We start from the raw sequence: 26306 nt of genomic DNA, 5'->3' as shown, positions 1-26306 counted from the left end.
TTTCAAAGCAAGTTTGTCTTCTTGAGGATTAAGCAGTAAGAAGCGTTGCTTTGAAAGCACTTGTTATGTTGACCATATAAGGGTCTTACATTGTCCGTTATGTTTTTCTTAAGGGTGACATAAAACCAGATGGAATTTCTTCAATTGTATGGAGCTCATGGTTTCCACTACCGACCCCTATATAATCAATTCTGCCTATTATCACCCTCGAGCCTGCAGCTATATTAAGCCCCTGATCAATGGGGATGATAATGGTATTGACCATGAATAAGATGAATACCACTTGCATAGGTACCACTGTGATAAGACTCTTACAGGCAGTGTCCAGAAGTGGTCAGTATAAACCTAATCTGGCCAGACCATTGAGCTGCCCACTCCAGACTTCTTCGGTGTAAACCATCAATAAAATGCCCGGAATGTCCTGAATGGGGGAATAAAGCCGACCTTGTGGTAGATAGGTGATACTGTGATCATAAAAGTTCTATAGTTGGAGACGGTGGGGGTGGAGGGGTCGGGGGGAGGTGGAGGGGTAGCGAGAAGTAGGAGAGTGTGAACTGGCAGTGTGATGTAGGTAAAGTGTTTAAGGGAGAAGTTGAGATTTGGTGGGTGGAGGGCATAGGTGGGTAGTAGGCTCAGACAGTTGGGGTTTGGGAGACGTTTGAGAAATAGGGCACGGGTATATAGAGCAGGGTGGCAATGTTAGCAGGTTGTGGGGTTGGGTTGGGTGGTTTTGTGGTTAGGAGGAGTAGAGTGTTAGGAGCAGGTTGAGGACATCTTCCTTAGGCAAGGGAGTTAACCGGCTAAGAAAGTCCATTTTCTCCCCGATGCCGAACTAGGCTGAAATTTCATGGCTCTATCGTTTCTTCATCAGTGGCTATTATGAGTTCCGTCACTTCTATGTCCCTCCTGATCACCAATCAGATTCCACCTCTCCTATCACTAGCATTTGCTTCAAACAAAATGGTGGCGCCCGGTCAAGATGATCAGGTCGATAACTAACTAGACCTTTGTTGTAGTAAAACGGGTCTTATCTTGTGAAGTGCATCACATCACTTCAGCACGTTGATCAAAAACTAGAAAACATTTTGAAAATATCTGTTGAGGCCAAGTTGACCGTACATGTGCTTTGCAAATCTGCAGTTGACCGTAATCAGCATGTTGAAATCCATGTTGTTTACAATCCGGATGTCTAGTTCGTTGCGTGATTTGGATTGAACTATGTATAGACTCGTTAGTCCAGCCAAACTATAACTCCCTAATTCCAGTCCAGTTGGGCAAGGGTGGAAGCTGGACTTTTATACTCAGTTAACGCCCTTGCCATGGGAGGATGGTTGAGGATGGTGGTTGAAGGGACATGTTCAGGAGTGTGTGATCGGGAGTAGTTTTGGGGATTTGGGATCGAACCCTAGTTGTGGGGTGTGGTGGGAAGAGATTGGTACGTGTTTGGGGAGGTAGATCTGGAGGGGCACTGATGAGGCGTGGCTAAGTAATGTGCTGTTGTGGGCAGTTTTGAGGACGTCTGGAGGATGGTAAAGCATTTTAGCCACATATATCTTGACAACCGACGTGAAACAGATGAACCTGAAATTATATCATGTTTAGAACTATCATCACACCAGAAAAATCAGTAAAACCGGTTCCTTTGAAGTTCCAAATCTCTCGAAAAAAAATATTTGACTAAGAACTTAATCTGTCAAGATAAACATCATGTGCCAGTTTTACAGAATGTGTTTAAAAAATTTGGAATAAAATTATTACCTGTGTCATAACAACCCCCAGACTGCAATATTTTAAAAATGTAGGCAAGCAGCGAGCCAACCAATGAAACGCCTGTCAGCTTCAGCCATGGTCGACGTTAACAGCTAACAGGTGAAGCCAAGCCTATTATAACCTTCCATTCCGGTTCCAAAAATTCTGTATAATTTGATTTCCGAATATTGGAATTGAGCTTATGAAAGGTTTTCTTCTGAAAGTCCCGAAGTGCCTGTTTTGTAACGGTAGGGTTCGTCAATATGTTGCGGTTGATTTCTCCACGTTAAAAAATCTCTCAGAGTTGATTGTACCTTGTCGGGAAGTCTTTTAATTTCTGATTATTTCTTTTTTAGTCAATTTGAAATTTGAGACATCTGAAGATGTTGTTATTTATTTTTTTGTACCTGATGCAAGAATTAGGTAGAGCGGATAAGTTGTGTATTTTTGTTATTTAAATTTTTATTCAGTATTTTCTCTCTGGGTCATATTACACAGGCAATTCCAATTTTGAAAGCAAACATTTCATGGATAACTTCTGAGGCTGTCTTGTGAGCCCATCAAAACTGACATGCTGTACAATGCCTAAGGAAGAAAATGCAGATTCATTCTCGCTTAGGGAGAGCCACTTGCTTATCACTATGAGAATGTGAGTCAATCTGGGGCAAAAACAGTGTTGAAATCCTGATTAATCCTGAAACATTAATGGGAGAAGTTGGATGATTCACACTTTTTGTTGTTTGTTACGGATGAACGGTTCGTGGGACCGTCATGAGAGTGTTGATTCCTGCTGAGTAACAAATCGTCTGTCTGTGAAATCGTTAACGTTTTAGAAAAATCTGTTGCCGTGTTTTAATTGACGACCTGTAAGTCACTGTTACTGTTGCATAAATCTGTTGGTATTCGTAATGTATAATCTTTAACAAAGGAAGGAAAATATGATACATTTGTCACTTGAAACTGGAATAAAGCATGACAATTTTAAAAAAACCCACCAGACCATAATTCAGTGTGTTAAACATCCAAGTTGATATCTTCACTTTGTCAAACCTACTAGCGTCTGGTTCTCCCCGATTATGTTTCTAGGTTTGTCAGCACCATCCCCATTCTCATAGGCTCCACCGAAGTGGTAAAAGTCTGAGACCTGCTTCACTTCGGGCTTTCCTCCCACTTTAAGTATACACGTAGTGATCATCATCAATGATATTCATGTTAGATGGAAGAAGGGAGGCAAATTGGGTAAGGAGTTAGGAGCTTTTTGTCACAGTGAACTTTCATTTTTGATTTTATGTTTTCTTGTCCTCTTTCATTGTGAGGGTTGAAAATAATTTTTTAAGTTCTGTAATACCATAATCGACGTAATAAGTGCTCAGGGCGCACTCAAAATTGGTAATAGGGGGCTATTATTAGAATATTACTTTGGTGAAAAAAACAGAGTTGAAAGATAAATTGCATGGTTTATGCTGACCGCCTGAAATGTTTATATATGACATATATTTTTCCAGAATGTAATTGCCCATAATTAAGGGTGCATGTAGCACACGAGTGCGTATTATTCGCGAATAAATAAGTCTTGTGTATATTGATCAATCGGAAGGGGTGCTAAATGAGATTGTTCACTAGCCAATATATAAGCAAATATCGCAGTGGACGCTTATTAGAGCAGGGCGCTTATTACGTCGAATACGGTATGTATATTTGATATTGTTGTCACAATACAATGAAACATTACGTAACTGCCTTGTCTGATAGATATGGAGTTTCAGGCATCCATTTATATTATTTCCACCACTTGTTTACCTTTTACGTCCAATGGAATCTGTTTGGAAGATAATCAAGACTGATTATTCTCTGTCATTGACAATTTGTTAAAAAGCATAATATATTTTCATGACTAATATTTTCCTTTAAACGTGTTAAAAGTCTAACCTTCAATGGTATTTCTCAAAAGGTTGTTTGCAAATTCATTTCCCACGGAAGGGACATTTCAGGTTTTATGAATGCCTGTGAAATGGACTTGCCATGAAACACTTCAGTCATTTACTAATTGAACGCTTCAACAAGTGTCGGTGATGCAAGTGGCTGCAGCAGCCCTTTGTCTCTCCCAACTGTTCGGAATGACTCAGATGACTTGGCTCTCACTCTCGGTCATGGTTCTCTGTTCCTGTTGCAAGACAGCCGCAGAATTTCAAGGATGAGGAAGCCGAGGGAACGAGGCTTTGAAGATGACTGTAAGATTTTCCCCTGGTAAAAGGGGAAAAGCCACTAGGAATTACTAGGACCAGCTTGTGCTCCCAATGGCCTGAGATACATAACCCTGTAAAGACGAGGTCGCCCGCTATAAAAGTCAGACTTGTTAAAACTCTGGGGCATATTATGTCATCTGATATCTTGATTTGTGTTTATTTGAGTTTTCAATGTGTGCTGTGAAATTGTGTTGATAAGGCAGAGAAGAATTAAGCACAATTTGTGAGATGATTTGATATTTGGTTGTGCAGTGTTTCCACGGGACTCTCTTCCGTTGCTTGATGGATGAATGTTATGCTGATAACTGAAAACTGGAAGTGATCGCCTGAGATAAGGAAATTGAACAGATTGTTGGAGATATAGTTCACTATATGATAAATGCCCTCTTATTCCTAAAGGTAACATGCTCCGAACATTTTGAAGCCATTAGTATATCTTTTCTGGCATTCTGCCGTTTTACATACCGTATTCGACGTAATAAGCGCCCTGCTCTAATAAGCGCTCACTGCGATATTTGCTAATATATTGGCTGGTGAACAATCCCAATTAGCACCCTTTCCGATTGATCAATATACACAAGACTTATTTATTCGTGTATAATACGCACTCGTGTGTTATATGCACCCTTAATTATGGACAATTAAATTCTTGAAAATAAATCTGTCGTGTATGATACCCACAGATTCTTTCTTTTGTATCATTTCAGGTGGTCAGCATAAACCACAAAAGTTACAATCTTTCAACTGTGTTTTTATCTCACCAAAATTATATTCTAATAAGAGACCCCTATTTCTAATTTTAAGAGCGCCCTGAGCGCTTATTACGTCGAAAATGGTATCTCAAAATGTCTCTGTCTCTCTGGGGTGTGTCTGTAGACATGCCAACCCCATTCCTTGGTTTCTCTTCCAACCAACTCTAAATCAGTACCTGTCCATCCCTATTCTTCAATCCCCACCCTCCGACCCCACCTCTTATACCTCCCCTCCGTACCACCCTAACTTGGTCCCTAAATCCCACACCTCCCTCCCCATCTCTCGAAGCCCCCCCTCCATACCACCCTAACTTGGTCCCTAAATCCCCACCCCCTGACCCCACCTCTGATACTCCCCTCCATACCACCCTAACGTGTTCCCTAAATCCCACACCTCCCTCCCCATCTCCTAGCCCACCCCTCCATACCACCCTAACTTGGTCCCTAAATCCCACACCTCCCTCCCCATCCCGCGATGCTCATCCCTCCATACCACTCTAACTTGGTCCCTAAATCCAACCCCTGTCCCAACCTAGGGAATCCTCTTCACTCCAACCCTTTGGCCCACTTGATATCGTCAGCCCAATCCAGATTTACCTAAAAGTGACCCGTTTCATTGATTCAGATATCTGTAGTCGCCACCTAATTAACCTGAGATGACCTTGTCTCACCTGTAGAGCCACCTATCCCCCCACCCTAACCATTCATGAAAACTGACTCCAGTCCTCCCCTCGCTTGTGAATCCCCACCCCCATTCATCAGACCTGACCCCTCCCTCCCATCTCCCTTCACCCCCAGCACAGTTCAGCATGCCATATGCCACCACCTATTGTCCTGCCTCAGCTGCAGACTTCACACCTTGCCCACTGCCTCCGGACCCCCGTAAAGGTCATTACATACCTGGCCAGCCCAGTCTTCCTCCTCCACACCCCACCTCTACCCTTTACACTTGATCAAACAATTATTTCCTATAAAATCATCTGCATGGACATGCCCATGGCAGCGAGTTATGAATTGGGATATGCTTGAATTTGGGGACATCATTTACATTTGCTTGGAAAGAGTTGATAGCACTCACGGTTGGCACCTTATCTGTTCCACTTGACCTGCAGGTATCGTGTGTCTGTGTATGTAGGGAAATCATCAATGATAACTTATCTTTCTTTCCTCCCCTCCACCTCCCCTCCACCTCCATCCCCCCAACCCCCATCCAACATCAGCGGCAGAAACTAACAGTTTTTTGTACACTTTTCCTTAATGTCATCGATCCCAATTGCATGGATCGATGCTCATGATATCAATCACTGGATTGTCTGGTCCAGACTCGATTATTGACAGACCGCCGTCATATAGCTGGAATATTGCTGAGTGTGGCGTTAAACAACAAACAAACAAACAAAATATAATGACAACATAGCAAAACTCTTAGAAATGGCAAGTTTCTACTAGTCCTTATGATACCTTAACTATTGGGCAGTTTGGCAAGGACTACAGGACGAGTGCCAATTTCTAAGGCTGCTCATCATGTGTATTTGAAATCCGGTTGTTTATTAATGAGCTGCCATGTGTGTTACGCCATCCCATAGCAAGGCAGGTTTGATTCCCCAGTACAATCATTTTAAGTGTCCCGCCCATTGCTCTGTTCTTAAAAATAACATAAATCCTTAACTTTAATATATTCCATGAGTGAAAGAATCCCAATTATTAACTTATCTTATCAGACTATCCATAAAAGGTTATTTTCTAATAGCTTTGTCAACTACCCAAGTATGTTTCCTTTAACAATGACCATACTAGTGTGTTCATCCCCATCCTTTCATCAGTGAAACATCAAACTGACATCATATAGAGCCTTTGCCTTTGGGCCGTGTTGAAACTCAAGTCAATCCATAGTCCATTCATCTTAGAAACAGCTACCAAAACACATGCCATATGTAGATATGACCTTTCTCATCTGGGCCACGATTGGCTGACAAAACCCCATGAGCACCTGCTGTGATATGGTGTCTTGCTTTGCTGCGGTCTGATTGGCTTGAGTGTCAGAGGTCAGGCGGTGTCTTCTCATCCCACCCCTGTCAGTGATTGGCCGAGGTTGATGCTGAGGTTCTGGTTGAAGGATACCACGACTGTCTTGATGGAAGATAACATGGGCATGAATGAGTTCTAGGTTATAGTAAAGCTGAGGCAGATGGTCCCTTAATGAGGGGTGAAGCAGGGCATTTAGGCTTTTGTGGGAGCCCTGTTGTTAAGTGTTATCAGTTACATCTTGTTGAATAATTTCTGAAATTTGAGATTGTCGGGGCACACTGCTGTGAGGGAATACAGGACATGTAAATGAGTTTGAAGGTGTAGGAAAATCTTATACATTGGTTGGAACAGTGTTATAGGAAAGACTGACACATGCAATGAGTATTTGGAGAAAATCAGAGATAAGAGCTCTTTTGTGCCAGACATATGTGAGAACAAATACAGACCTTTCCTGAAACCTGAGGAGACAGAGGGTGGACTTCCATGTTCCATGTCCAGAACACTTACGTCCTCCGATTCTTTAGGAGTAATCTTTTTGATCAGTATCCGAACTGGAGAATTACGATTGTTGAGAAAGTATTTGAACACAGTCTCAGGTTGAAATCAATTACTGAGAGGGCAAGATATAATAGGGGTTTATTGCCACCATAATTAACCGAACGGTTGTTGGAAATCAGACAAGGAGCTTGACATTGGGGCCTAGCCGGTTCTTCCCCACCCTACCACATTCCAGGCACCCAGCCCCATATCATACCTATTGGCCATGTCAAACAGGTTATGTTTGTACGGTGCGATATGGTGAAATACAAGTACTTGACTCCAACATGGTGGCCCTCCCCAGGAGAGGAAGTTCTGATCCACACTTCCCCTTCCCCTTCACCTTTGACCTAATCAACATCAAAAGTATCATGGAGGCTAGATGCTTCTACCCAGCATGCCTTGTGCCGTCAGCTGGTCAAATGGAAGGAGCAGACGGACAGCAGCCATTGATGTGGCAGGCTGTGCACATGGTGGTGCATTATCTGGCATGTGCATGCGTTATTGTTGGGTGCAGTAGACTGGTCATGCAGGTGTGCATGCATCTGCTTTGAGAGTTGCTCCATATGTGTTTTTCAAATAGAGCCCTGTTGAGTTAATTTACATTTTGATATTTTTCTGATACATTTTATGGAGTTTGTGTTTCTATGAAAATACAACCAGTTTTGAACTTTTTGGCTGCTTCATTTGTTTTTGACGTTTTGGGAATATAGACGGTTGAATTTCGTTATTGAAGGACAATTTTGTCAGTTGTATAAATTGTGCGTGGGAGTTGGCTTAACATATGTAAGTGAAATACTTTGAAACTGTATCAAAAAGATTTCATTAGAAAAGCCCAATTTGTTGCTTTTGAAATGAAAGCACACATTTGACTTTGTTGTGTTTGTGATTCCCAGTTTGAATGTTATTACAGAAGCGTATGTATGAAGTACATTTGGAGGGGGGAGTTGACACAGGTGTAGGGGCAATTCATCGGAGGACTTCAGGGTGGGGCCGCAACAGGCTGCAGGGTTTTTGAAAGAAAGTGTCAAATATCTGCGCCATGACAGGAAAATGTTTGACTCATTTATACAGGTTGTCGTATTTGTATGCAGCAAACACGATTTCCCTATTTCACACCATCAATGCAAGGCATAGGTATCACTTATGTATTCTGTAATTAGTACACAAAACGTCCTCTCTCTTGCTTGTTGCTGGTGCTTGTTGAGAAAATATCACATGTTATCTTGATACACTTTTACAAATGAGGACATGTTTTAATGATCATCATTTACTTTCTATTGGTCTTATAAACATTTCTGAAAGGACTATATACTTCCAAGACTCAGCTGCTTGCCAAGTCGACTATAAAAGACCACATTGATATATCGCTAGGAAAATCCATGGCATATTCTGTCGAGGTTAATTCTCGTCAGTGCCTTACCGGGTATTCCTTATTTCAGCGGGGCGGTCGGGTTGCCTAGTGGTTAAAGCGATCACTCGTCACGCCGAAGACCCGGGTTCGATTCCCGACATGGGTACAATGTGTGAAGCCCATTGCTGGTGTCCCCCGCCGTGATATTGCTGGAATATTGCTAAAAGCGGCGTAAAACCATACTCACTCACTCACCAATTATTTCAGCAGCAGGATAATTAAGTCTGTCGATTAAAAAGTGAAGCCGGTACAATCTGAAAGCCTCCGCAGATATCTGGAATACCCTGCAGATGTCTGGGAAAGCTCTCTCAGATGTCTGACATCCGCCAGGCAGCTCGGTATTGCACTGGATGACTCGCCCCACGGGGAATACAGCTCCTTGCAGATGGCAGACGCATCTGGAAACCTAGACACCGTTTGTTTGACAGTTTGCAGATGATGAGGGACATTTTGAGTGTCTAGTGCTGACAGCCATATGTATGGTATTCAGCCATAACACTGATTCACAGAAGCTGCTCAAGCCTGCATGTTCGCCAGACTGTGTTTGAAAATATTACCCCCATTTCAAGATTACACCATTCTCTAAGGGATTGCACTGCAATGTTTTATGTGTTGACATCAAACCATTAATAGCTTTTGGTATGTTCTGTGTTCAGATACAACCATGTGATGTTTCGAGCACAACTGTTTCCAAACTGTCCATATCTTTTATTAGTTTCAAGGGTACACATGTGTGTTGTAAGACTAAACAGTGTCTGTTTGTTTGTTGATTAATACCACACTCAGCAATATTCCAGCTATATGACGGTCGTCTGTTAATAATCAAGCCTTGACCAGACGGTCTAGTGATTGACATTCTGAGCATACGACAACATGCATCAACAAAGCCTGGACACCTGATCCCATTAGTCACCTCTTACGACAAACATAGTGACAAACATAGTCGCCTCTTAGGGCAAGCATAGGTTCCTAATCTAACCCCGATCTTCATGGGTCGACTAAACAGTGACTGAAATTAGTCTCTGAGGTCTTCATGCCCTAAAGCCGAGGGAATGACATAGCTCTGGCTTTGTCTCATTGACCCCTAATGCCATTGGTCATTTCTCTGACTGTTGACCACTGTTGTGGTCAGTTTCTGGCCTCTGGTCTGGCTGGTCCAGAACCGACAATAATACGAAGGCTGCTGATGTGTCATGTGAAATATTTGAGAACATGGTTGACAAGGGTGTACAAACCATTAACACTCTGATTGATGGGTGCTGAACAGAGCTTTACATTTCTGGCACTGTTCTCACCTTCAAATGAGTTTCTGCTGAAATAATAAGTCACTAAGAATCTGACCCGATGACATTATATTCATTAATACTCCCTCTGGAATGCTTAATGGCCTTGGTCTCTTAGTCCAAAGGTCACAATTTTCGAATCAGTTCATGCAATTATCCCAGTATGTCGTCATAACCAACATATCTGTGGCCAGTAGTCGTATTAATTGCAATTAGGGGACCTCCGCGTTTGCCTATTACCAGGATATTCCTGGAAGCCGGGCCCGGACTGAGACTGATGTAACTTGTCCATCTCTTGTGTAGATGCTGTTACACCGGCACCATCAGTAAGTGCAGGGGAGGTGTTGCGTAAGGAGAGGCTGTAGACTCAATAGACTGGATAAGGTGTGACATAATCGACCACAAGCCATTACACATCACAGGATGTCTCAGTGTTGTAACTGATGCTGCTGGACTGGTGATAATTGACTGCGGTTGGTGTGGATTAGTGGGATGATGATGCTGATAAGTGGGCAGTGGATGAATTATTTGTCTGTTTCTGAGGCCTGGGTGGCCAGTGTCTCCATCAAAGGCTCCTGCCGATGAGGATGACAGGAAGTAGAGAGTCTTGCTGGAGATGATTCGGTCTTGAGAAACATGCCCATGGAATGCCTACTAAAGGCCAAGGAGAGTAGATCTACAGCCTCTTTGGTCAGATCGAAATGACTGTTTGCAGACCACAGGTATGCTCCTTTTTACCCACAAACTGAAATGTTGGTCCAGTTCCGCATATTTCCAGGGGCGGTCGGGTAGCCTAGTGGTTAAAGCGTTGGCTCGTCACGCCGAAGACCCGGGTTCGATTCCCGACATGGGTACAATGTGTGAAGCCTATTTTCTGGTGTCCCCCGCCTTGATATTACTGGAATATTGCTAAAAGCGGCGTAAAACCATACTCACTCACTCACTCACTCATATTTCCAGTGTTTGAAGTAAGATTGAAAGTCAAGGGGTCATTGTTATTAACCTCATAATAACGCTATAGAATTGACAATGCCCCTATATACCTAGGTGTAATTACTTTACAGCTGAAAACTACATGACTCCTCTAGGATATCCTTTATTTCCAACTTCATCACAGTACTGATCTTCCAGCTTCTGTCCCAATCAATAAACACTTGTTGCAACAGCTTGAACAGCTCCTTTCCGTGTTTGATAATATTTGACCATTCACATTTTCCAACAACAGACAATTCTCCCTAGTTATGTTTCTTGGTTTGTCAACACTATACCCGTGCTGGTAGGTGTCGTCCAAATGGTAAACGTGTAAGATCTTCGTCACCACCATCTTTCCTCCCACATGAAGCTGACCTTTGACATGACTGAAAAACTGTTCAAAGTTGGTTGGTTGGTTGGTTGGTTGGTTGGTTGGTTTGTTGTTTATTGCCGCACTCAGCAATATTCCAGCTATATGGCAGCGGTCTGTAAATAATCGAGTTTGGTCCAGACAATGCAGTGATTGATATCATTAGCATTGATCCATGCAATTGGGATACGATGACATGCATGAACCAAGTCAGCAATCCTGACCACCCGATCCCATTAGCCGCCTCTTACGACAAAGTTAAACAAATGCACTCACTGAACAAGAAAACAAATTTGTCAATCTAGTGTTCTTCAGGATCTCTATCATATTGAAGTAAATTCCTTCACAATGCCGCTGAGAATGTCTGCTACGTATGTGTTGGTCATGACCAGTCCATTTCATTGTCCTCTGCGTCCTCTGCATCTGCATGATGGATGTGAAGGTCAAGAGGAACAATTAATGTTGTCACCGTGAGGTCAAGGTCATGACCTCAATTGATATATATATTTGTAATATCAAGTGAATTGTTGAGATGGCCACCAATGGTCACTTTCAAACGATGCATAGGTCAGCCAGATTGGATAAACGGGAATTGAGTTACCCACAAGGAAATGGGTGTGAGGGATGAGTGTCCTCTTTGTCATTTTCGGATGCCGATTACAGCAATATGATCAGATAATGTGTCCACTGAACTCGGGAACAATGCCTCAGGTGACTTATTTTTAATTATCAAGGGACGGTGATGGATGGATGGAGCACAAATTACATGGAAAGGACCAATGACTTGAGTTAATGCTGTGACGTCTGTTGAATATGAGCTCCTGGAAATATGTTTAAAATGTCTGAAAATAGGCCATTAAACATGTAATCGTCTGTTTAACGTTCTGAGTAATGTGAAGACCAGTAATTAATAAAAAGGAAACGTTGTAAACAACCATTTAGGGAAAAGCGTAATTTGAGCATGACTGAACAACTAATGGTTAAAATGTGGATGGAGAGTTTAAGCCAGAGTAAATGATATTTAATCACCAACCTACATGAAAAAACAATTAACAGTTAAGAAAGTGAAAATGACCGTTTTGCACGAGTCTCCGTTACAATGTTCCTTTGGAGAGAGTTCTCTTACCGCATCTGTTAAAGCCGATAATGATAGCGGAGAGACAGCCGAACATTCCCCTCAGGATTTATCTTATATAATGTGTGGTTTGACCTGTGCATTCTTGTGCATTGCCTCGGCACTAACACCCCGGATAAGTTGCTTACTGTATGGTATTTGTATACTTAGCATGCTGATTTTGTGTTACGAGTTAATGAACTGGCGTAGTAGGGGAGAGGGAAGTTAATTGTGAAGGGAAGGTAATATGGCTTTCGGAGCTTTCAACGTCATTTAAACCGGCAAATGTTCTTCTAAATGAGTTATCAGAATAATAGCTGCTGAAAAGTTGCATTGTAAGTCTGTATTTACCATGTTTACTTTAAATGATTTGACGAAACAGCATGATGCATTTCCAAGCGGACTATTGTGTTAGATTAGCTCGCGTTTGAATTTGACTGCTGGTTCTAATACCTGCCAGACCCCAACTGCACGAAGAAGTCACAACGTTGGTTTGTTGTTTTGTTGTTTTACCCGGCACTCAGCAATATTCCAGCTATATGACAGCGGTCTGTAAATAATTGAATCTGGACCAGACAATCCAGTGATCGATATCATAAGCCGGAGTTGAGATTATCGTAATGTTTCTTGGATCTCGTGAAGATCCTGGTTGGAATTGGTCTTCAGCCACTCATGCTAGTTGTAAGTAAGAGGCAACTAATGGGATTGGGTGGTCAGGCTCAATGACATGATTGATGCATGTCACTATCCAAATTGTGTAGATGGATGCTCATGATGTCAATCACTAGATTGTCTAGTCCAGACTTGATTATTTACAGACTGCCTTCATATAGCTGGAATATTGCTGAGTGCGGCTGACTTCTTATCAGTTTTGGTATCAATACTGACATCTTAAACATAGCTGATGTTAATAAAGTGTCTGTCACGACACCTTAAGCAACGTAGTACCACCAAATTGAAACACTGTCAACACTGACCAATGACCAGGTAATCCCATGAGCATATGTACATTAATACCTACATCCAGGTCCTCACATGTCTATACAGGATTCCCCCATGGCTGGATAATAGAGGTGAAATGAGCATTAAACTTGGATTGTTTACCAGTCACAAATGGATTGAATTTCATCCAACAAGCTCCGACATTGTCAGTAATGAGAGAAGTATTCCCTCCTGGCGTATCATTTCACAGACAACAGATATAAATTCTAGCTCATTTCAGCGGACATCCCATGATGCAGTTCTATTCTGGCTCTTCGTTGAAAATAGATTTGAATGGGATTCCCTTGAAGTGATAGAATTTTGACTTGCGCACATGTTGAAATGCTAAAGTAGGGGTCATCTCAAAACTGTTTACAAGATAAATGTATTTTCTGTTCTTCTTTATAGACTTGAATGAAAAGATTGTACACATGTAATAAATGGATATATCATTGCGTCATAAAAAATGTAGTGATCTTTGTTCAGTAATAATTAGGATCGGAAAAAAGATCGCAAAACTTTAACCGAGACGGCCCCTGAATCTTCCAACAAATATTAATGAGAAATAGGACTGGTCAGGACACGCAATCAGACTGTGTTGAAATACATATTCATCTGTAGGGTAGCATGATAAAGTTGATTAATGGCTACTTCTGTTTGGCTGAGGACGAACATTTATCAAAGAGAATGAAATGAGAACATAATGCGTTAATGAACTAAGTTGGATGCATCACTGGGTAGAGAACCGATATTTCTATGAAACGAAATTATTCCTTCATTTCAGAGGTTGTTGGTTATCAGATGAAAACAAGGTTAAACCGTGAACACCACGTGACAGTTTCGGAAATGCTAAGTATTTTATGAATCTGAGTAATGTTTATGAACATAGGTCCTTCTTAGTTAGAAAATAACACCTTTAATGTGTGGCAGTGTTAAGGCACCGAGTGGATCGTAAATACAACTAATAAGGGTTATCCAGTATTTTTGCTTGCAAGACACAGAAATGGAATATTTCCAAACAGGTGATGAAAACCTGAGCTCCTCTTTCATGTCACATAGAAATATCAATGGCTATTCCCACAGTCAATGATGCATTATGGTTGGGCCATTTTGATGATGTCTCATGGCCGACTGAACCTATTCAGTGTCAAAATCAGGATTTTTTTCGCCATTTATTCACTGTATATGAAATAATTCGACATATTCGACCAACCAAATCCATACCGCCTCCGCAAAATTTTGAAAATCAGTTTGTGTTGTTTCTTTGATGTTTTCGACTGAGTGTGGCTGACACATGGGAATTTCTGTAGCCATTTGGTTTTGTAGAGATTTCTTTTAAATTGGTCTACCCTTTGAACTCGGTTGGGTTTGTTTACGAGGCTCTCCGAGTCAGAAGGCTCAGGAGATTAGGACGGGGTTGGTGTTTATTTGTTTCTGTTTGTGTGTTTATGAAGGGAAGTTTTGTCTTGGCCCTAGGTCTGTATGCATCTGTATACATCGTAAGATCTATGTAGATTAAAGGGAATGAATGGACGAGAGAAGGAAATATCACGTGAAGATATACGTTGCCGACGCGGATATCAGCCCTTTGAAAGTTGTGAATGGCTTCTGCACACCTAGTGCTGCACGTGGTCGAGATGTTTTGATAATTTGTGTGTTTCCATCATGTCAGTTTGATGAGTTTTTTTATTAATTCATTTTTTATTAAGAAAGCAGTGTTATCATCTTGAATGGAAACAATTTTGTGGCCTCACGGACAGGTGACGATGACGCAGCGTGTTGATATGGTCAGCCCGATCTGGTGTAAAATGAAGTAATTGAAGTCTCATGGGGTAATTTCTACAGGAAGGAAATCAGAAAAACCCAACATTTTTCTTTTTCTTTATTTTGTCAGAAAACAATACATGACAAGGTTCAAGCATGTTTAGGAAAATGTGCAACTCTTTGAAAAGCACATTTGTTTCTCTGCAGATTTTGATGAGGGAAGGGAAAAAGCTGTTTTGAAATGAACATGATTTGCAAAGCTAAGCTTCAGTTTAAAAACAGTGTAGAATGCTAGTTGTACGCTTCACAATAGGTACTCTAAGTCAGCGTTAGAAATTGGCACTAGTCCTGTAGTCCTTACCAAACTGCCCAATAGTAAAGGTATCCTAAGGACTAGTAGAAATTGGCCCATTTCAAGGGTTTTGCTATATGTTATCATTATACATGTTATAAGGACTAGTGGACAAAAGCTGTTAGTTTCTAACCCTGTAAGTGTCACATGTCTTGGGCAGTCGGGTAGCCTAGTTGTTAAAGTGTTTGCTCATCATGCCAAAGGCCCGGGTTCATTACCCACATGGGTACAATGTGTGAAGCCCATTTTTGGTGTCACTGGTCGTGATATTGCTAGAATATTTATTAAAGCTGAGTAAAACCATACTCACTCACTGGAGTGTTTACAAGGTTTGGTGTAATATTACTCACTACTGGAGTCTTAAGGTTGGGGATGGGTAGTCGGGTAGCCTAGTGGTTAAAGCGTTCGCTCGTCACGCCGAAGACCCGGGTTCGATTCCCGACATGGGTACAATGTGTGAAGCCCATTGCCATGATATTGCTGGAATATTGCTAAAAGCGGCGTAAAACCAAGCTCACTCACTCACTCACTCACTCACTCACTCACTCACTCACTCACTCACTCACTCACTCAAGGTTGGTGATGGGTAGTCCTGTGGGTAGGAAGCTTTGGCTTGTCATAGTGAAGTCCAGGTTTGATGCTCCATGTAAACAGAACATGTTAAGCTCTATGCGTCCCCAGTGCTGTGATAGTGCTGTGATAGTGCTCAATGCCTACATAAACTCTCGCTCTCTGAACACACTATGCTGACATTGTCTAGCTGCAACTTGAAAAGATCCCCACGAGCCAGAGAGCTTCACTAGTGTAAAGAAGCCTTCATAAGAGACAGGTTCCATGTACATGAAGTGGTAGCTTTGAAAGCTGAAATAGTTGGCTGTGGCTCCCAGACCGCTTTCTTCAATGTAAAGAAGGTATCACAGAAGCCAGACTTCTCCTTTAATGATGGGCCTCCAAATTGTGGATACAAACTTAGAGCTTTCTATACGACTCAAAGGCAGATAAGGGACACCCGATTCTTTAACATGATGACAGTTGATCTGTCATGGTGGGACAGATAAGTTATTGTAATAAGAGAGAATCGGGTGTTCTGCAACTTCTTGTGAGTTGTATATGTTGTGTGTACATCAATTATAATGGTAACATCGTCATGTACATGGCTTCAAAGTTGAGTATCCGCAGTCATGTATATCATTGTTTGACAATCAAACAAACGTCTCTTCATTGAGATAAACATCTCGTCAGCTTCAAAGTTTCAGTGACCATTCGATATTGTATTTTCACGACTTAATAACCAATTGACAATTCGATGACATGTTTGTCCATCTCTTGGTTGACTCTGCCACTGCGCTGAAATACACGGCACATTGTCTTCGGTCTGTCTCTTGGTTGACTCTGCCACTGTGCTGAAATACATGGTACATTGTCTTCAGCAACCTAAATGAGGCACAGCCTCATGTAATTGATAGGAATTCCAAGACTGCGGCAGTTAATGAGCCACATGCTAATGGGATGGGAAGAGGGGGTGATGGAGGGGGTTGTTGAACGTCCTGGCTTGTCTGGACTCTGATGACAGAGTTGACCAGAGCTGTGTAGGATTCGGTCTGTTCTAATGTAGCTAGACTAAAATCTAGTCTCTGAAATGAACATATCGTACATAAAAAAACAGTTGTTTAGTTATCTTAATAAAAATATAATAAAAAGGAGCCCAGTGACTCTCTTCATTTTCAGATACTGCAGTGATCTAGACTTGCCAAACATTATAGACTTGCCTGGGCTGTATTTGATATATATTTGTATCAGGGTCTGTAAGACAGACTATAATGTAGCCTACTGTGTATGTTGATGTATGTGTCAGGGTGTGTAAGACTTTTCAAACAGTTTGTCCCCGTGAGGAGAGGATGGCCCAAAGTGGGTCACGATGTGGACAGCGTTGACACTTAGGATGTACAGCATTGATGAAGTTACAGTTTAATTAAGTTTCAGAATATTACTTTTCAGAAAAGCTCTTTTTGATCTTCACTATGTCATGAAAGCTGTTGAAATGGTAAATATTTAAGTAATATTAACTCGGCATGCTGTCACACTTTCAACGCAAGCAGCACTTCAAACAGCCTCTAGAACTTGCTGTAAAATTCCTGTATAATTGATTTTAAGGTATCTGGCTTTCTCTGTGGAAATGACATCTGAAATTCTTGTGAAACTACCGTAGCTACATTTTCTAAGTGCTTCATATTTTTATGAGTTGAACTAAATACAAGCATGTGAACGAACATTCCCAAGATAGATACTAGTTGCGAGATAGTCTACAGAGTCGGCCAAGGGAACTGGTCCACGGTATGGGGCTCATACCAACAGGGTCACAGTGTCATGGGGTTCGGTACACATCCTCTCTATACGGAGGGCACGGGGAAACATCCTCGTTATAAGGGGTTACCTGGACGCAGCAAAAGTTGTAGGGTTGTGGATGGAAGGGGATTATACTCGAGGGGGGGGGAGGTATAATGCCAGCAGGTAAGTGATGCTTCAGTGTTTTAATCCAACATGCAGTCGACCTTGATGGTTGGAAAAACCAAGAACATCCATGTAACATAGCTGTTAGTCTACCCATTGATAATGGGCCTCAGGTTTACCTCAGGTTTACAAAATTAATTGTTCACAGGATGGACATGCATGCTGGATGTCTCTTCCTCCTAACTCTTTCCCCCTCCCCCTAAAAATAAACAAAACAAAAAAACAACGAAAAAACAAAAACAATCAAACACAAAATGTTTTAGGGGTCTGAAAACAAAATCTTTGACTTCTCCTTTCAGAACAGAACATTATTATTCTTGAAGAGACCAAATAAGAATGTGTCTCTAACTAACATCTCCTCCACCTCCCTTCCATGGGACCCGTGAAGATTCAGGGCTAGAATAGGTCTTCAGCAGCCCATGCTTGCCGTAAAAGGCGACTATGCTTGTCGTAAAAGGCCACAAACGGGATCGGGTGGTCAGACTCGCTGACTTGGTTGATGCATGTCATCGTATCCCAATTGCGTGGATCGATGCTCGTGATATTAATCACTGGATTGTCTGGTCCAGACTCGATTATTTACAGACCGCCGTCATATAGCTGGAATATTGCTGAGTGCGGCGTTAAACAACAAACCAACCAACCCTTCCATGGATACTAACTGGCTGGTTCACTTACCCTGTGATGTAACAAGAGAGGGGTTGGGAATTAATGGGTCTGTAGCTGTATGACATGCCTTATTGCTTCTGGGTCTCTGCCTGACATATCTTGGTCTCTGCATGGTCGTGTTTGAGGAACTGTTCTGGCTGTTGGAGATACCTATTGTCTTGTCACATCTCATCACTGTAGGTTTAATGTTCGTAATTCAGCGTAGTGATGATATTGTACTCGTCCTAGTTTCCAAGATGTACTGCACAGGATGCTATCAATATTAGACCAAGTGAACTCAGAAGGTAAGGTTTGTGTCCAAATGTTCCGAGGGGCGGTCGGGTAGCCTGGTGGTTAAAGCGTTAGCTCGTCACGCCGAAGACCCGGGTTCGATTCCCGACATGGACACAATGTGTGAAGCCCATTTCTGTTGTCTCCAGCCGTGATATTACGGGAATATTGCTAAAAGCGGCGTAAAACCAAACTCACTCACTCCCCATATGATCCGGGGTCAAAATGATCCGGGTTCAACCAGGGAAAGGTTTGCAAGAGGAGAAAGTTTCCATTGAACACTGGCATATGAGCAAGCCATGCATGGAGAGTTGTGATCCAGTTGTCCATGGAGAGTGGTGATCCATCCAGTTGTCCTGAGAAATGTGCCACTAATGGTAGAGTGGGTGTAATGGAAGTGGACTGTGATATGTAGTTAGCGGTGACTTTACATTAGGGAGGTCGGTGACTTAAACATCTGTTGCTATGATACTTGTGCTTGGGGCTGTTGGAGAGGACACTCCTGTTGGTCCCTTCTCTCTCTCCATCCTACACATTCCTTCTCTCCTTTCTGTGGTTGAAAAGCCAGCCTATCCTTGATGCTCTGTACATGGTTACATCCCTTTATCCATGTACTTTCCTTATATGTTATAATGGTAGGACATGTCGGTATTCCTTGATTAGACTAGATGTAGTCTCTGAAATGAACATATTTTACAGAAATGTGATATTCCTCTGCTCTTGTCTGTTTTTGATCCATGCAATTGTGATATGATGACATGCTGTTGGGATACGATGTAGTGCAGTTGTGATACGATGTAATGCAGTTGTGATATAATGACATGCATTTCTGATAGGATGATATGCTATTGGGATGTGATGACATGCATTTCTGATACGATGACATGTAACTGTGAAACGATGACATTAACACATTTATATTTATACAATTAGATTAATACAATTACATTGGGAGGTATATGCAGAAATGTTCTTTTCATAATTATCATAAAGCCTATTGCCCAAGGAAGAAAACCAGCTTGCTCCAGGTAATTTATTTGATAAAATATTCTCCTATTTACTCTGCAACTGAGTGAATGAAGAATATGATCCCTACAAAATCCTTGTTACAGAGAATGAACCTGCGTGAACCCTGTTGACGTTTCTAATTTGTGTACCTTTCCCTTCCCATTGCCTCAGCAGCCAAAGCTATTCTAAGTCCAGGGCAGAGATGTTGAGGTACTGTGTGGTAGTACATCCTTGTCATGGAAGCCTTCCAAGAAGTGAAAGCCGGGTAAACCACTCACTGAGTTGTTTAGTATTGATAGGAGCCAGGCGAGGTGTGCTTGTTTGTATAAGATCTACCGGATGTGATCACCCACAAATGATGCTTCAAGTTATGAACTAGACTGCATGCTCTTGACTTGCTGAGACTCCTCCACTGTGTTGGGCTCCCATGATAAATGTCTGTGTCCTCCTGGGAGAAATTATATTAGGCTACAATTTTCACCTGTGGTTATCATTCACAGGTTTCAAACGGGGGGGATTTATTGATAGGGTATCTTAAAGGGTTTTAAATGATGTTAGGTTGATATATGGAATTGCTTAAAACTAGTTAACCACAGGAAGCAGAATCTGTGATCATGGAAAATACAACCTGTGAATCATGTACAATAAAACCGGTGCATCATGTACAATAAAACCTGTGCATCATGGTCAATAAAACCTGTGCATCATGGTCAATAAAACCTGTGCATCTTGGACAATAAAACCTGTGCATCGTGGACAATAAAACCTGTGCATCATGGACAATAAAACCTGTGCATCATGGTCAATAAAACCTATGCATCATGGTCAATAAAACCTGTGCATCGTGGTCAATAAAACCTGTGCTTCATGGAAAATACAACCTGTGGATCATGTACAATAAAACAAATCTGTATTTAACAGGAAAAATAACCTGCATCCCACAGTCAGTACACCCATGATTCCACAGTCAATACAACCTGGATCATGTTCATAGCACAGACAATACATTGATTTAATGACAGACAATAAAATCTTGTTTTGTGCTCATCACTGATCCCAATCTATCTCTAAAACAGACCAGAACAAGTGTATCTATTCAAACTTGGATATCCCCAAAAAAATCATTGTTGAGACTGTATGGATCTGTAATCTGGCCGTAATGAAGCGACTCAAAGCGTACAAAGCAGTGAGGCTGGCGACAGCTTTATGGCCACCCACACACAACAGCGCCGACTACTGCTACCTGGCTGCTGCAGGAACAGTTGGCAGAGACTGTGGTTGGAAGCTCTGTGATGGAGGCTACCTGCATGGTGTTCCCCTTGGCACCGGGGCACCGGAGAGCAAGGATTAACGCTTGCTGAAATCACACCCTCACCCCTGGGTCAGTGTCAGGGACTAATTGTTCTTGGCAGGAGGATTGGGTGGCTTATATGTTTGTCCGTGCGGTAAGGTTCACGAATCAGAAATGAAACAACCCGAATTCCTCTGATTGTATCATATTAGTTCTAGATTTGTTTGAAGCAGTTCGGCGGAGTGTTAATACTGTTATGTATTCCTGTTATATTAAAGATTTCAAGAGCCGCTGCTGATATTCAATGGGGCAAAGGTAATTTTGTGTGCTAATTCTGGAGTGAGTGAGTGAGTGAGGCGATTTTGTCCTGAAATTGTATCACCTTGGTGTTTTTCCGTCTCTGTCTGAAATATCGGAATAGTTCTGGAAGTGGAATGGTCGCTAGAAGTGGAACCATACAAGAAGCTGAGTAAAACTCACTCACCTGTAATATTGGGGGTGGGGGGGTGGGGGGTTGATCATGAAGGTTTTTCAATATACCGTATTCGACGTAATAAGCACCCAGGGCGCTCTCAAAATTAGAATATTATTTTGGTGAAAAAAAGTTGAGTTGAAAGATGAATTTTGTGGTTTATGCTGACAGCCTGAAATGTTTATGTATGACAGATATATTTTTCCCGAATTTAATTGCCCATAATTAAGTGTGCATATAACGAGTGCTTATTATACGCGAATAAATAAGTCTTGTGTACATTAATCAATCGGAAGGGGTGCTAATTGGGATTGTTCACTAGCCATTATATTAGCAAATATTGCCGTGGGCGTTTATTAGAGTGGGGCGCTTTTTACGTCGAATATGGTAACAATAATAATATTCCTTGGTGTGGAATAAACAAGAAGTAGTGCCAAATATTAAACTGTAGTTGTATGTTTATACGTTTATGGGGTTAACATTGGGACATTTTAGGCTCCCTGTTTGATCCTTATGGTGTCAGGATCAGGATCAGGATCTGAAGCCTGCTTGAAATTTTCCCCAATTTTGCGGTCCCTGGGGACATGTTAAATGTATAAGTTTTCTTTCGATTTACGTGATTGACTTATCATGTGGCTCTCTGTCAGTGAGGCAATATTAGAGACTGTATGCACCAAACTGGCAGCTGTCATGGGGTTATTTTGGGTGAGCTAAGAAATGTAAAAAATATGATGTGAAAACTGCAAGCTAGAAATCATTGGTTGGATGGGGGGATGAGGAAGAGCAACATGGGGAAATGGATTAGCATGTATTGCAGTTGGAGAATATGCTGAAATAATTGTCTGTATAGTCAAGGAGGAAAACATTAGGTTCTTGTACATTTTGAGATTGCCTCCGTGGTCTCATGGATAGAGCATCTGCCCGGAGAGCGGAAGGTTTAGGGTTCGATCCCCGGCCACGTCAAACCAAAAATTACGTCATAAATCGGGGTTGCGTGTTTGCGAGATCAGAGTTAACCCCTTTCTTAATATTTGACTCATGATTCGCAATTTTTTATTTATAACTTCGCAGAATCAAAATTCTGAAAAAAATAAACTTTGAGATATTTAGCTAGCAAAATTTGAAACTGGCTAGTAACAATATTTTGAGACTGTTTCAGACCCTGGTTACAGTCAAGAAACAGTTGTGTTTTCTCCGTGTAGGCTACGTTTGTACCTGTCAAAGGATACAAGAAGATAGTGATCCAAGATGGTTGGGAAAACTGAAACCTCTAAGAGTTTGAAGTTTTCTAGATGAATATTTTGATCACATGTTTGGCTTAGTTCAAGTCACCTTCACTTAGAACACACACATGGCACAGCTTGAGAAAAAAAATGGTAAAAAAATTCTGAAAAATGTTGTATGCATCTGTTCCCAGCCATACACAGGCAATGAATGCTGCATTTCAGAGAATTTTTTTTTATGGGTTTAGATCTGGTACGCTTCAGATTTCCCTTCCAAGGTTGTTCCTCATGGATAATCTTAGCCCGAATTTGTCCGCAAAAAAATATCTGTGAGAATAGCCAATGTTGATAATGTTATCTTTTGACAGGATGTAATTCAAGGAATGATGGGTAATTAAGGCTGCTTGGTCCTTGGTGGGTGTTAGAGCACAACATTATGTGGGAGAGCCCCTGAGACTGTTCGGCTGTCATCATCGTGATAATGGGGATCTGAGCAAGATTTAGGAAGGTCTGGATCATATCTTGAACAAGATTTGGCAAGTGCAGACGTTGAGTCCTATGTATGTATATTGGGCACGTTATGAGTGGAGCAGGTTTGACATGCACTACTAGAGGGCTTGAAGTCGGCTGAAGATAGCATGGAGCTTGAAATGAGCTAGTTACAAGTTTGTGTCTGGAAACTTTGGCAGATGGTCAGTTTTACGTATGATGCATATGTCTTTTGTGGATCCTGGAAGAGACATCGTTTGCGTCATGTTTTCATGATGGAGTGATGGGAACAGATGTTGGGTGGAGCCATAGCAGACATCTTAGACTGTCGTCTTACCTTATGAAGCTTAATCTTGATGAGGAGTGATTGAGGATTAGTGGCGATGATTTCTGTTTGTGAATGGCTTTAGGAGTTTAGGATGTGTACATCTGAATAATGTTGGAAGGACATGGATCAACTAATGAGCTGATGAAGTGTTTCTTTGACCTTGATACAGAGATGAATATTGGAAGTTCTTTATGACAGACAGTTGCATACTTGACGTTCTAATTCGTCAGATCCTTTGGGTGAAGATGTTTTAAAATGAAGTCAAAGGCTTTGGATAGGTGACTTTTGAATGTACACTTCTTGGTGAGATGCTGCTCAGATGCAAGTCTTTTCATGAGAGTTTTTGTCAACTTGCACAATATTCGTATCGTCTTGTATAAATTTTGAATGCATCAATGGCACATGTTAATTCACATGTAACAGAGGACTTACCAACAGTACGCCATTTTGGGATGGAATTTCTTACAAGAAATTGTCACTTGGTATTTTTAGATAGGGTTTCGGCTTTGTTTATTTCACGGCATTATCTTGAACAACAATCTCTGTTGGTTGTTTCTGTAATGCTTACGTTAAGAATCAGCTGATTTATTGCCTTGATTAGTCATTTACATTGCAGAACACTGCAGTTTATTTATAAACCCCACACAGGAATGGTTGACAGTGAGTATTGATCAACACAGAAACTGTCTTTGCCTTTGTTCAAACATTAATAAACATGGACTGAGGGTATCAGCTGGGAGAACATGTTCATATTTGATGTGACATTTTAAATTTGACATGAGTCAGTGATAGATGCTTCAGTGCCAGGACACTGTCACAGAGTATATGGATTCCTTCGTCCCCAGATGCGAAGTACACGATCTGGTCGATTGTGTCCAAATTGTTGTGTTTCATTCAAGCTTGTCATAGTGTCCTATAGTTCACTTGTTCCGGCTCTGTTTCTGTACATGTGGGATGTGGCCAGGATTGACCTGAATGTCAGGTGGTGCACAGTGGCTATCAGATGGCTGGCAGGAGGTATAGACACAGTGACCCTGGACTACTTTCAGGTAAGGGCCGGTCGGGTAACATAGTGGTTAAAGCGTTCGCTAGTCACGCCGAAGACCCGGGTTCGATTCCCGACATGGGTACAATGTGTGAAGCCCATTTCTGGTGTCCCCCGCCGTGATATTGCTGGAATATTGCTAAAAGCGGCGTAAAACCATACTCACTCACTCACTTACAGGTAAGACTTGCCAGGTGCGTCACTACGATGACCATTTTCTGGTCTCAAGGCTTGCAGTTTTAAGCAGACGATCCGTCCACATGTGGCAATGTGATGTAATAGGATAACATGATGATGAGATATATATACAGAACAAAATCATGACTATTTGGGGGATCTTGTTATTAGTTGGTGCTCAATCTTCATTACAAAACAATATTCCCCAAAATACTCAGGATCCCTAACTTTTTTGTTCACTACATGTATGCTGATTCATACCAAGTCAAAATCACCTAGCATTCCTTGTTATCATAACAACCACTAGTTTGTGTGATGAGGATTGGTTGATTCGTTGCAAGACTGCTGGGATATAACTGTCATATTGCTCATGACAGTGAAACAACCCTTTCATTCAATCACCCTTGGAAACTATTTCTTCAAACAGAAATTCTCACCTCAAACCCACAAAAAGAGCTGATGTTTTTCATATATTTTGTTCTATTTTATCACCACATAATTATAATGTGCTCAACTATTAAATACAACTGGGACATTTAAAAGCAATAAAAAAGCACATATCACATTGATGTAATTCAAAACCAGAAGCCGCAACTCAAAAGTTTCCAGAACGGGGGAGGCAAGCTTTTCTTCCCATTTTCAAGTCAATCAATTCGAAAGATAAAATTGGAAAGAGAGGTCAGCTGTGTTCAAGGTCATTGAAAGCTAATTGCCCAGTTTTTGATCTGCTTATTGGGGGCCCATTCTGACTTTTCTCCAACTTGGCGCCAGGAGTGATAGAAGTTCCTGCTGGTGCTGGAATTCATTGAGAATGGTGCATGTGTTCTGCATTTCCTCACTGCCCAACATGTAGCCTCATTCTTCCCTACTAGGGCTATACCGTAGTTATACACTTGCTGATAGTTGGTCAAGAATTTGAAAAGTATACATGTGTACAGATATTTGTTTGATTTGGGATATTCTTGCTTTTTTCATTGCAGTTTGGATGTTAATTGTTTAATATGTTTTCAAATGTAGTTCTTAACAAAGTTAAAACTCCAAATATACATCGCAACTGCTCTCCATTTGCTAGGGATGTACTGACTAGTACAGGTAAGGCCACAATGATAACATTTAATACGTGTTAATAATGTAAAATATCTTAGTTGTGTTAATATCACTATAAAAAAAATTAGTACCGGGAGAGGTATATGATTCATACCAAAATAACTACCGAATACTATCGGTTGGAAGTGTATGGCATGGAGACAAGGACGAGCAG

At 41.4% G+C, this 26306-nt stretch overlaps 1 protein-coding gene across 5 annotated transcripts in view; it reads left to right on the top strand.

The window, feature by feature from the left end:
* Positions 1-26306, top strand: part of LOC124130222 (tyrosine-protein kinase SRK2-like) — a 106702-nt gene that overhangs the window by 53326 nt on the left and 27070 nt on the right. Inside the window, exon 1 of one of the 5 annotated variants that reach the window (XM_048390726.1) lies at positions 24607-24872. The exons of the other annotated variants lie outside the window; for them this stretch is intronic. Within the exon in view, the coding sequence (XP_048246683.1) occupies positions 24827-24872 (46 nt within the window). The 5' untranslated portion in view covers positions 24607-24826. Of the gene's footprint in view, positions 1-24606; positions 24873-26306 lie in introns of those variants that run through there. 5 annotated transcript variants of the gene reach the window in all.

Source organism: Haliotis rufescens, unplaced genomic scaffold (genome assembly GCF_023055435.1).
Source record: "Haliotis rufescens isolate VD_foot unplaced genomic scaffold, xgHalRufe1.0.p SCAF_9, whole genome shotgun sequence".
Lineage (NCBI taxonomy): Eukaryota > Metazoa > Mollusca > Gastropoda > Lepetellida > Haliotidae > Haliotis > Haliotis rufescens.
This window is presented reverse-complemented; position numbering and strand designations above follow the sequence as displayed.